The 12,176-nt window shown below is 51.5% G+C and overlaps 1 protein-coding gene across 3 annotated transcripts in view; it reads left to right on the top strand.

Moving 5' to 3' along the window:
* Nucleotides 1–12,176, top strand: part of FAM120A (family with sequence similarity 120A) — a 93,478-nt gene that overhangs the window by 24,645 nt on the left and 56,657 nt on the right. For all 3 annotated transcript variants that reach the window (XM_040620365.1, XM_040620364.1, XM_040620366.1), the window contains exons 4-5: nt 10,473–10,601; nt 11,272–11,368. In XM_040620365.1, coding sequence (XP_040476299.1) covers nt 10,473–10,601; nt 11,272–11,368 — 226 coding nt within the window. The remainder of the gene's footprint in view (nt 1–10,472; nt 10,602–11,271; nt 11,369–12,176) is intronic.

The following is a 12,176-nucleotide window of genomic DNA, read 5'->3' as shown; positions in this document are numbered from 1 at the left end:
CCACGTCTGTCTCTGGACGTGCCTCTTCTGGACACTTGATACAAGGAGGCTTCCATGTCCTTATGTGTCTGGCTTCTCTCACCGAGCGTGATTGCACGGTTCATCCACGCGGGAGCAGCTGCCAGTGCTCACTCCTGTTTCTGGCGGGAGGACACTGTTTGCCCGGGGGTGGACTCATCAGCTGGCGGACATTCAGGTTATGCCTACTGTTTGGCTGCCATGGGCATCGTGCCCACGTCTGTGTGGACACACTTTCCTTTCTCAGGTGTGTGCCTGGGGCCAGAGTTGCTGGTCCTGCTCGCCTTCTTGAGGAGCGACCAGGAGGCTTCCCGTGGCGGCTGCTCTGTTCACACTCCCAGCAGCAAGTGTGTGAGGGTTCCGATTTCCCACATCCTCGCCAACACTTGCCGTTGTCTGTTGTATTTTCAGCCGTCCCAGTGGGTGTGAGGTGGTTGTGATTTGCATCTCTCTGGTGAGTAATGGTGTTGAGCACCTTTCCCTGCGCTTGCTGACCATTCGTTTACCTTCTTTGGAGAAATGTCTGTTCAAGTCCTTTGTCCATTTTTAAATGGGGGGGTTTGTCTTTTTATTATTGAGTTGTAAGGGCTTCTTTTGGTTTTTGTGTTTTTGTTTGTTTCGTGTTCTGGATTCTCTCTTAGCAGACATGTGGTCTGCAAATACTCTCCCCCATTCTGTGGGCTGTGCTTTTCCTTTTCTGATCTGGCTCTTTGGTAACTCTTTGAAGATTCAGGCCATCTAAATACCACCTCTCACTGCTCCTAGTGGCTGTACTCAGTCACTTTTTGTCACTTGGGAAAGCCTTGGGGACCTTGCCAGTATTCCCTTTTACCTTCCAGAGCCCACGTGAGCTCAGCGCACTGGGGCTGCCAGACGGCTTGGCTGCACGTCCTACACCTCCTGTCAGTTCTGTGGTCGGCCCTGCTGGACCACGGCCTCCTGGGCCCAGAGGCCTGCCCTGGATCTCCTCCCAGAAGAGCTCCATCTCCCTCGTAAACTTCACTACCCCTCACCCTCTGTCACCACCACCTTCTGCCGGTGCTAGTTCTTAGTGTGGACACTTGCTGCTGGGCCTCCTGCGGCTCTCTGCTCACCTCCTCTCGGTGTCTCCCTTCCAGGGCGCCCTCTCAAGCTGGTTATGTCAGTGCCACCTGCTTCGGGCTCCATGTCCACCCCCTGCCCAGCAACCCTCCTCCCTCGATGGTGCTGTACCGTCTCTTCTTGAGCACTGCCCTCCTGAGCAGACGGTGAATTTAGAGTTGTGGTTGAAGAAGGACCTAAATAAATGGAAAGAAGCACTGTGTTCATGGATTAAAAGACTTGCTTAGATTTTATTACCTCTGTCAGAACCCTAGCAAACTTTTCTTTTTTGGAAGTAATTGAAAACTGATTTTAAAATTCATGTGGAACTGCAAAGGACCTAGAATAACAACAAAAATGTTGAGAAGGAAGACAACAGAGTTGGAAGGCTTCATGTCTCACTGTGAAGCTGTGAGAATCTGCTGAGTGCAGTCCTGATGCAGGGTGGTTGTCTAGGTCCGTGGAGGGCAGCGGAGGGCAGCGAGGCCCAGCACACGTGGCCAGGTACTCGTGTCAGAGGCCCCAAGGTAACGAAATGGGGAAGGGACAGTTTACAGTAATTGGATATCCATGTGCAAAAATGAAAAGAATATAAAAAATCAAGTCTGAAAGAAACATAAGGAATCTTTACGACCTTGATTGAGGCAAAGATTTCTTTGTGAAAAGAAGGAAAAGCAAGCAGCCGAGGGAGAGGGTCAGAGTATGTCTCTGATAACAGACCCGTGTCCAGAATTTGTAAAGGACAGTTGTATCTTACTAGATACAACCCAGCAATAAAGGATGGGGGACAGTTTGAACAGGCACTTTCCAGAATGTTCAGTAGGCACGCAGAGGCCCTCCGCATCATTAGGGAATGCCAGTCACAGTTGGGGGAGGTGGCGGGACAGCACAGGCGGCCGTTCTTCAGGTGGCTGCCAGGGGAGCACGGCTGAGTGGCCACCTGGACAGCAGCCCGGCAGCTTCTTACAACGTTGAACACACACCTCCCTTGTGACCCGCACTCCCACCCGGCGGCAGTCTCCACAAGTGAAGCTGGGTGTTCACGCACACTTAAGCCTGAGCATCCGCGTGGCTTTACGTGGGGCCTCAGAACGACCCCTTTGCCGGTCAGTGAATGATGGGTGGAATAGAGTCACACGGGGAGGCCCTGGGAGTGGGGAAGGAGACCGCCTCTGTGTAGACCCCAGAAAAGGTAGAACTTGAGAGAGGGCGCCTCGTGCACCTGCTGCCTGGGGCTGGCTGGGAAGGGGCGCAGGGGACCGGGGGGCGTCTTGGGCTGTATTCCCCGTGGTGGTGCTGGCTCCGCTAACGTGTGCCTTCCTCAGAATTCAGTGGACTGTGGGCCTGAGGTTGACAGGTTTTACTGGAGATAAAATGCCTCTGTAAAGCAGATTTAAACATTAGGGTCCCCATCATGAACTGCGCTGCCCATGTCTACAGGTAAAATCCCCCCTCCTGAACGTGTCGTGAACATTCATCGCTGTCTTCCAGGTTCTCCTGTTCGCACACTCCTCCCACTTACAGACCCTTCATCCCAGTGCTAGGGCTGCTGCTGCGCCCGTGGCCCCCTCCAGGCTGCATGTTCTCCCCGGCCAGGCCCATTGCCACTGCCTTTTTCCGGTCTGAGACTGGTCTGTGCTGTGTTCTTGAGCTGAACTGTTGTCACCGGACATATCTGGGGCCCTGCACACCCAGTCCCATTGCCCCTGTGCTCTCATGGCTCTCAGTTTGTAAATGTGCTCCAGTCTTTCCCACGTTATCCCAGCCCCTCAGCTCCCCTACAAATCTCTGGGGGGTGGCCTCTAGTAATGTGCCCAGCAGCTTAACCCTTCAGTGAATTTGGGCTGCCACAGTGGGCCTTTGTCCAAGGCCGCTGAGGACTTGGTTGATGTCTGTGACGTGATGAATGGTTTTCATCTCCCTGGAGTGTGAAACACTCAATGCTCAGCCACCCTGTTCTCCTCACCTCTGCAAACCCCTGCTTTGCTTCCTGGACCGCAGCCTGGTTCTGTGTTCCTCATGTGCTGGATCCTCTCCCTGACTCCTCTGTGTGAGCGGGTTTCCTCTGCGTGTGTGTGTGTGTGTGTGTGTGTGTATGTGTGTGTGTTCCCTATGGTCCATCTGCATCTTGCTGTGGCCTCAAGCTTTCTGGCACATCTCATCTGCTCTTAGGGTTTCAGCTGCCATCACTGTGTTGACCACTCTCCAGTGTAGTTCAACCACGAGAACCCTCCCTGACTGCAGGGTGTAGCCCACCGTCTGCCAAGGCATCTCCACCAGGACGCTCCACCCGCACACCATATAAGGTGTTCGTACTTGTCCGAGTGGGTTTATCCCCTGTATCTGTTTCTCTGAGAGTGATACCAGCTGTCTCTGTTGACCGTCTAGGGTGCAGCTTGGGGGTCTCTTTCCCCCATCTGGTCTGACCCTTCCTGACCCCATCCTTTCCTTCCTGACTGCCTGTGGTGGCAGTGCTCAGGTGTGTGCCCGAGCCCTCGGCCACCATGCCTGTCCTCCCTGCGTCTGACAAGGCCCGAACTCATACCTCTCCTGTGGACAGTTTTCCTGTGGCTCCCTTCATCAACAACATGAATTTGGATTTCATGGACCTGTTAGAAAAAATGGTTGGGAAGGCTACTGTAGTGTTGCCAACTCTTACCTATTTAGGAATACCAAAAGGAAAAGGAGCTCGCCCTCTGCCATCAGTTCATAGAAAGGACAGCTCAACCCTAGAAGAGGTGTCACTTAGAAGGTAGGATACCCGAGTGTGGTCTGCCTTGGGGAGGTGGCCACGCTGCTCACCTGGGTGCTCCTTCGAGCGAGTGAGCCCCTTAGTGGGCCCGTCTGTCCCCTCGGGACACGCAGAGTGCACCGCAGGGTGGTGGCGTGAGGGTAAAATGCAGCGATGCTCCTCTGTGTGGTCCTCTGAGGGGCCATCCTGGGTCAGCACTTTGTCTCCAACAAGAGTGTAAGCCTCTAACGTCCTGTGTTCGTGCACAAGTGAATGAGTGTCAGCAAAGTGGCTTTCTGGTTTCCTTCCCTGACGCTGCCAGGATTCAGACTTCCCGCCGTCACACTCTGTGGCTTTCCTAATGGTGATGGAGGGGTCAGGTTCTGCTTCAGCAGAGCTGTTGTGTGGAACTTGTGTTTTGCTCACCCGTGTTCCGGTGAGCACCTGGGAGGCCGTGTGGGAGCAGCAGCACCAAGCCCCAGAAAGCCCCAGAATCCTGGTTTTGCGTTGTGTTTGTTCAATTAGCCAGAAGTCCTGTAGGGATCCATGTGGATCTCAGAGCTCAAGCCAGATGCACTGACGACCGGCCTGGGGGGGACTGAGGGCCATGACAGTCGCACTGTCCCAGTTGTTGACATGAGGGTGGTGCGTGTTCTGACTTGCTTACAGCCTTGCGCTGAGCAGTTAGACGAGAGGATAATGAACTTGCAGAAACGTACATGATGGATGGAGAGCATTTATGCAAAGTTGGGGCACAAGCTGGGAGAGATTGTGAAGGGTTTTTTGTTCTTTTTGATCTTGTTTTCTTATTTCAGACTAAACAAAATAGTAGCACTGCAATCTCCATGTAAAAACTTCATATAAAACTTTTTGACTATGTTGATATTATTGTTTAATCAGTAGCAGCATACTATAAGATTTTCAAAAGCAAGATAAGATACCATCGAACTTTGACATACTTACGATGACATAATTATCAGCAGAATTAAAATATAACTATAGTGTTTTTCAAACAAAACAAACATGAATCTGTTTTACTTTGCATTTTATTTTTAACTTTGATTCATTTTGAAGCATTTGGATCTCTAACATTTATATTTCCTAAGTATTTTTGTAAAGAAAGTACTTCAAGTCAAACTGTATTGTGTACCGTAAACTAATGTGCCGTGAAGTCAGACATGGTCCGGCTCCTTGCACCCGTCTTCCCTTTCAGTGTCAGCTTTATAAATGATGTCACTGAAGTCAGTGTGCAGCTCCTTTATGCAGGTGGGGGTGGGGTGGATGGCGAGTCATGCCCTGCAGCAGCCTCGCCGGGTCACATCCCCACACAGTTGCTGCTGTAGGGATCCCATTTGTGTCTTCCTGTTTCCTGAACATGTGAGGATTTCAAATTCCTGTCAACACGAGGAATAAGACTTAAGTGGCCCCAGATGATCTATTCTGTATGAAGAAAATGCACAGGAGAAAGATTATTTAAAGGCAAGTGAAACTTCACCGTGGGCTCCCTTCCCCAGGCTTCAAACACCGCCTGGCTGATGTCAGACTACACACGCGTGCATCTAAGCGCAGTTTAATCGACTCTCGACTGCTTCCCTGTGTGTGTGCAGGGGCTAAATTTTCATGTCAGGAAACTGGTGTATATAAATGTGTTTAGCCAAATTGTGTGTCAGATGCTGATGCTCTTTTCCTAAAGATGCAACACAAAAAATCTTTAAAAGGCGGGGTGGGGGGCTTGTGACCGCCTGGCTCAGTCAGTTAAGCGTCTGCCTTCGGCTTAGGTCATGATCCCAGGGTCCTGGGATCGAGTCCTGCATCCGGCTCCCTGTTTGGCGGGGAGCCTGCTTCTCCCTCCACCACTCCGCCTGCTCATGAGCTGTCTCTCTCTCAAACAAAATCTTAAAAAAAAAAAAAAAAAAAAGGAACACAGATGCACTTGCCGGGTGCTGTTCATGGAGTGGCAGTCGCCGAACGCTCTTCTCAGGCACTGGCCTGAGGATTAAAGGAGGAGGGAACTGAAGTGAAGACAAATTCTCAGAATATCCGTTCTTTAAAAAGGAGGTAAAAAGTTATACAACACAAAAATATGGTATATAGATTTGGAGAATGCCCATTTATTTGTCTTAAGCTCACAAAAACGTTGAGAATGGGGTTGACACCACTTAGAACTGGAGCAGGATCTGTTTGGAAGTGGAACACGGGCCAGTGCTTTGACCTCACGAAAGAGATGGCTTACTGCACTGCCAGCTTTGCCTGGTCCCTGTGGCTGTGCCCTGTGTCCATGTGGGATGCCCCGGGTCTTCGAGGCCGGCTCGCTGGATGCTCCCCCACCAGGATGGCGTCGCCTCGGGAAGGGAGTTGCTGTTTCAGTAGAAACATTTTATTCTGTCATGTGAGTGTTAAGACCCTGTCAAATTATCCTTTTTCGTGGCATGTTTCAGAAAGCTTTAGAAGAGCATTTGATGTAATCTATGTACTGTCTGGGAGAGAATCTTGGATTTTAGTGGAATCCTTTGCTGCTGTGGCAGAATGGATTTAATTTAACAGTTGAAATGTCATGTGGTAACTGCATTGTGCCGTTTAATTTAATTTGCGGGAAAGTCTTTGATTTTTGAAATGTAACCAAGATGAGGCGACAGAATCTTGTAAGTGGTGGAATGCTAGAACCTGACAGCTACCAGTTGATTCTCTGGCAGGACCTTCGCTATTTCACCTTTAGGGGTGGGAAGAGATTGTCTCCTTGGGGAGACAGATGCTAACTTGTGTTGTGGCCCTTGAATTGCTAGTGTATGGATGGGAATGGGGGCCCTAAAGAGTGGGAGCGCGTTGCTGGCTGCGGCGGCTGGTGCTGGCTGTGCTGGGGCATGCATGGCGAGGGCTTCTGTGGACCTGGTCACATCCCTGCAGAGTGGGTGTGTGCCGTGCTCAGACCACTGAGTTCACCACAGCTCCAGCACTAGGCCAGGGTTCAGAAGAAAATACAAGGTAGAGGTTGTCAAGAGAGGCACACGGAACGGGACTATCATGGCTGGCAAAATGGGGGGGTGCCTGCTGGCTTGCGGGTCTGAGGGGTCCTAGAGGGGAAGCCAGGGGATGCATGAAGGGCCAGCGTGGGGGCTGCCTGGCTGAGTGCCTTCCACACCCACCACCTGTCCACGACCCACAGGAGATGGCAGCACGTGGCCTTCAGGAGGCAGTGGGACCTTAGGGAAAGATGAGGCTCAGTGCAGATGGCCTTGTCCGAGGGTACGCCTGCCAGCTCCCACCAAGCACTGTCTGTCTGTCACCAGTTGTCCTGTCTGCAAGCAGGGGAGCTGCACACTCTGGGAGGTCCTTTCCAGTTCCAAATGGTGTCTTTTTGCTTGCAAAGTGAGTAACGATTACTGCAGTTGCTACAAAGTGCTGTAAAAAGGCAGATGATAATAAACATTTGGTTTTTAATTAAACAGAATTTACTTTCTATCCTTGGAGACAAAAAGTACATGTTTCCAACTTTAATTTAGATATATTGCAATTTATTTAAATTTTGGGTTTTTTTCCCTAATGTTAAGCTTTGGGCTAAAATAAAAGTACAACCGCTCTAAGAAAAAAAGAGGAGAAATGGGACTTTCGTAAAAATATCTTGAAGTCTGTCTCCAACGAGCGAATGCTTCATTTGTGTGGTTTGAGTGTTAATTTTGTTTTTATGAGTGGCCAGGGATGGATTGCTCTAAGTCTGCTGTAGTTGCTGCTGTGTGCTCGTTGAGAGAGTGTTCAGGAGGATTTCGCACTTTTTGAGGGACAGCAAGTCAGCGTTTTGTACCAGCCGAAAGTCGGCCGAAAACACCTGCGGTAGTGTGCGTGTGCGGGCGTGTGTGGATGGAGAGCCGTGAGCCGTGTTCAAGGTGGCCGGAGTCTTCAGCGACTGTTTTCTTTCTCTGTTGCATCGGCGTGCTCAGCACCGTTTCCTAGCCCGCAGGAATGCGCGATTCCTCCTCAGTGTGACACGGCAAGGTTTTTAAAGAAAGTACAAATTAAAAGTTGTCAGGAATGTCAGAAGTTTAATAAAAGGTTGTTTGCAAATATAGCCGTATTTGAATGTACTAGGAGTATTGCTCATAAAAGGAATTCTGTGGTGAATTGTTTCGAAACGTGTATAATCTTTTGTTGAGTGTTTTGAGGTTATAACAGTGCCGTCTGAGTTGGACAGATTTGTGTGCTGCTTTCTTCCTGAGTTAAAGCCTCTTGTTTGCACCGAGGCCCACCGCGTGCGCCCCGAGCTGTGCCTGCTCTCATGCTGTCCCCTGGGCCTGGCCACTGCCCCCGGGTGCTGCCCCAAGGTGGTTTGGGGAGCTTGATTCTGAATGAAGCTGCAGGGCCAGGGGTGGCTGGTGTGAGGGAGTCCGGGCCGTGGGGACCTCTGTGCTACTGGAGGCGGTGGGGCGGGGGGCGCGGACAGGAGCCTTCACTGGCTGTTTACTTTAAGGCTCGTTCAGCACAGCAGTCTTGGGGGCGGGAGCGCAGCAAGGATGTCCACAGGAACAAAAGTGACAGATGGTCATTTTCACTCGAGGCGGGACAGACCGTGAGTGGCTCCCTGTCATCTGCAGAGTCCCAGTGACAGGGTATGCACCCCAGGAGAGGTGGCCTGTGCCACCTTGTTAGCTCCCCACCCCTGGAGTCAGCCCTTTTCAAATTTGGCCATTTTTATATCCTGTAGGTTCTGTTCTCACCATGTTGTCATCGATCTGTTTTGTATCTAAAATCCTCATACAATAGCCAGCCTTGCCTGTATGGTATGAAAACCACGAGGGCCTCGTAGGTTTTCAGGGTGCTAGGGGCAAACCTGGTCGGCTAGGCCCACACTGCCAAGGCCAGGAGTCGAGGCCCTGGGCCCTCGGCCACAGCTGTCCCTGACCCTGTCCTTGTTTTGTGAGGATGGCGCAGGGGTTTCTGTTCCGACTCCTCCCTCCTGGGCTGCCACCAGCTGGCCCTGTTCCTGCCCGGCCCTGGGACCAGACACCCCAGAAGGGGGAGCACAGATGGGACTTGCGTTCCTCCCAGACTGGCTGGCACGTGCTTTTCGCCAGGCTTCGTCCCGTGGAACATGTGTGTACCCGTGGGCTTTTGTCTTCCCGGGGGGTTGGGTTTCTAGGACTGAGCTTGTGATGTGTGTGCGTAGACGTGTGCGTGGCTGTCCAGAGGCCTCGTGTTGGGGTGTCCCTTCACGAGCACTAATGTCCGGCACGTGGGGGCTGAGAACCGCGACTCGGACGTGAGGAACGGTGCTTCAAGAAAACCTGTTGTTCCTGTGAAGAGAGAGTGAATGTCGTCTGTGCATCTGAAAATGTTCTCGATAGTGACTTGAAAGTATAAATGTCTGTTTTCTGGTGGGCTCTTCCACTTCCTGTGCTCAGGCTTAGGTTTTCTGGTTTTTTCCTTTTGTCTTTCTCTGTCTTTGTGCATGTGTGTGTATGTCTTAAAAACTCAGATTTATCATCTTACCGTTCTGAAGGTCACATTCCTTCTGGAAGCTCTGGAAAGGTGTTTCCTGCCTCTTCCAGGTTTGGGGGCCGCCACACTCCATGGCTTGTGGCCCTTCCTCACTCCTCATCCCCGAAGCCAGCTCTCCTGCTCCCCGTCCGCCCTGGAGGACCCTGTGGCGACACTGCCCACCTGGACAGTCACGAGCTGGCGGACAGGAGCACACAGCTCTGGAGGCACGGGGCGTTTGGGGGTCTGTGCCCTGTTTTTTATCTTTGTGATCTTTGTGTCTATATGGGAAATAAAGAGTATTTCTGGCTGTCGTTTGACTTTTTTTTAATTGCTAGAAACAAACTTAGTGCCCGGTTCATCTTTGTTTCTAAGAGAAGGGCAAAACTATAGTTACAGCTGAAATCGTATCTTTTTTTCATAGTTTTTTAGTTTTTATGAAAGAACATAAAACCATTTAAAAAAAATCTGTTTATTGGGGCGCCTGGGTGGCACAGCGGTTAAGCGTCTGCCTTCGGCTCAGGGCGTGATCCCGGCGTTATGGGATCGAGCCCCACATCGGGCTCCTCCACTATGAGCCTGCTTCTTCCTCTCCCACTCCCCCTGCTTGTGTTCCCTCTCTCGCTGGCTGTCTCTGTCTCTTTCGAATAAATAAAATCTTTAAAAAAAAAAAAAAATCTGTTTACTTACCTTCTTGTGGGATCAGCTATTCTGGGACAATGAAATATTCTGAGATTTATTCTGTGTATCTTTCACAAGACATGACTGTCAGCATCGGCAGTCAGGGACCCTACTTTCTCCCCATTCAGAGCCAACTTGGCTTTCTTGGTGCTCTGGCACCTGGGCTGCATTCGGCCGGCACGGCCTCTGGTTGGCTGGCATAGGAAGAACAGAAGTGTCTGCAGCCCATGGCTTCTCGCGCCGTGTTTGGTGCTGTGGGGTACGGGGTATTGGGCCCAGGATCGACGGTGAGCAGGTTGCAGAAGTAATGTGGGACTGGCCAGGCGCTCCCTGACCTAGCTCGGTGGAAGTGGCTGAGTTGTACTTGCTGAGCTTGGCTTGAGCCTCAGCACCAGAGTCTTGGGACCAAGACTCACAGGGGGTCATGATGGGGCCTGAAGCCTCTGGGCCCTGCCTTGGGACTCATGTACTGACCTGTGCACTTGTTTCTCAGGTCCGGGCCCACCAGCTAGTCTTGCCGCCATGCGATGTGGTGATTAAGGCTGTGGCCGACTACGTCCGCAACATCCAGGACCCCTCGGACTTGGATGCCGTAGCTAAAGATGTGTTCCAGCATTCTCAGGTACAGTGCAGGCTCGGAACACTCTGCACAGCGGGGGTGGGTATGGCAGGGGCCCCTCAGCCGGCTCCCAGCCTCCCTTGCGGCTGCACCGGGAGCGCTCGAGGTAGATACCTGGGAGGTCTGCTGCTCCTACGTTCTCCATCATGATCGATAACGTTTCTCCTGAGAAGACAGACCTATCACGTGGGCTGAGTGGAACTGTGAACATGACTTGTCCATCCCTTCAGGTGATGGTCAGGGATTTCTTCTTCCTTTTTTTGGAAAGTAGGGCATGTGAGCGGGCTGGGGTTAAGAGAGGACATGAGGTTGGTGTGACCTCCCATGTCTCTCTAGAAAGCTGAAACTGCTGTCCTGCTTGCTGGAGACGGGACAGAAACCACCCCCCCCTCCCCCCCAGGCAGCACCAGGGACGTGGCCCGGAGAAGCCCGGGACTCCTGAGGGCTGCATTGCAGACCCGGGTCTCCTGATGGGGTGCCAGTCTGTGTTACCCATGTCACTCTGAGAGGATTAGAGTCTGATTTGTTGATTTTCCTGGAAGATTTTAATGTACTCTCAACTCTTCTCTAACTTGAAAAGCTGTAGATGATACATGTGCTGAATTGTGAAAGTATGTTCATGCACAGGACCAGCGGCATGCGATTTACAAAGGTTTTCCTGCGTTTATTTCAGTCTAGAACAGATGACAAAGTTATTCGATTTAAGAGAGCAATTGGATATTACTCAGCGACTAGTAAGCCTATGGCATTTCACCCAGCACATTACTTAGGTAAGTAAATCCAAGCCTCTGTGATGGATGCTGACCGTGCAGTCACCAGAGAGATTGAAGCATGGGCCCAGTAGTCCTGTAGGTTTATTCATCCGAAGTGAGGTTTCCGCAGCTGTCACGAGTGTGTGGAGCCGCGCCTCCTGGGCAGATGCCTCAGTGGCCCCTAACCTTTCAGGTTTGTTTGTTCTTGAGGAGCAGGACAAACAGACCTTCTGGGAGTTGGGGGTGGGCCAGGAGGCGTCCACGGGGTGCTCTGCTGGGAGGCCTCTGGACCTGCAGACGCCTTCGTAAATCCACTTCAGAAAAGCAGATGGGTGTCTTCTCTTTTGCTGCCTGTTGTTTGTTTGTTTGTTTGTTTGTTTGTTTGTTTGCAAAAGACCAAATTTAACTCCAAGATTTGAAATTGGGGAGTAAAAGTAATTATAAGCCGTTTGCTTGAAGCCTGCCTGGTGGTGCTCTCATGGGAGGCTGTGAAGCCCGGAGCCTACATGCCAGACTTCTCCCTGAGTCCGACTGCCTCTCTTTGGGTCCAGAGCTGTGAAGCTCTGAGAGATCGTTCTTTGCTTCCATGTTCCTGGTATGGTTAGGGAACGCCACTGCGTACTGGTTTCAGAAGATTAGTCCCAGGTTTGAAATGTCCCAGGCAGTTGTCCGTTACGTGGTACGTTCGTCAGCTCACTCAAGCGTAGAGCTGCAGTTTGCGTGGGGGGCCCACAGGTCACAGAGGAGTGCTGGCTCCTGTCTCTGTGGCTGCCCAGTGCCCCAGAAGGGTGGGGCTATAGGCTCCTCCACTGGCCTGTCTGCTGGG

This window comes from Ursus maritimus, unplaced genomic scaffold, assembly GCF_017311325.1.
Source record: "Ursus maritimus isolate PB19 unplaced genomic scaffold, ASM1731132v1 scaffold_34, whole genome shotgun sequence".
Taxonomy (NCBI): domain Eukaryota; kingdom Metazoa; phylum Chordata; class Mammalia; order Carnivora; family Ursidae; genus Ursus; species Ursus maritimus.
The sequence above is the reverse complement of the archived record's forward strand: the minus strand, read 5'-3'. Positions and strand labels throughout refer to the sequence as shown.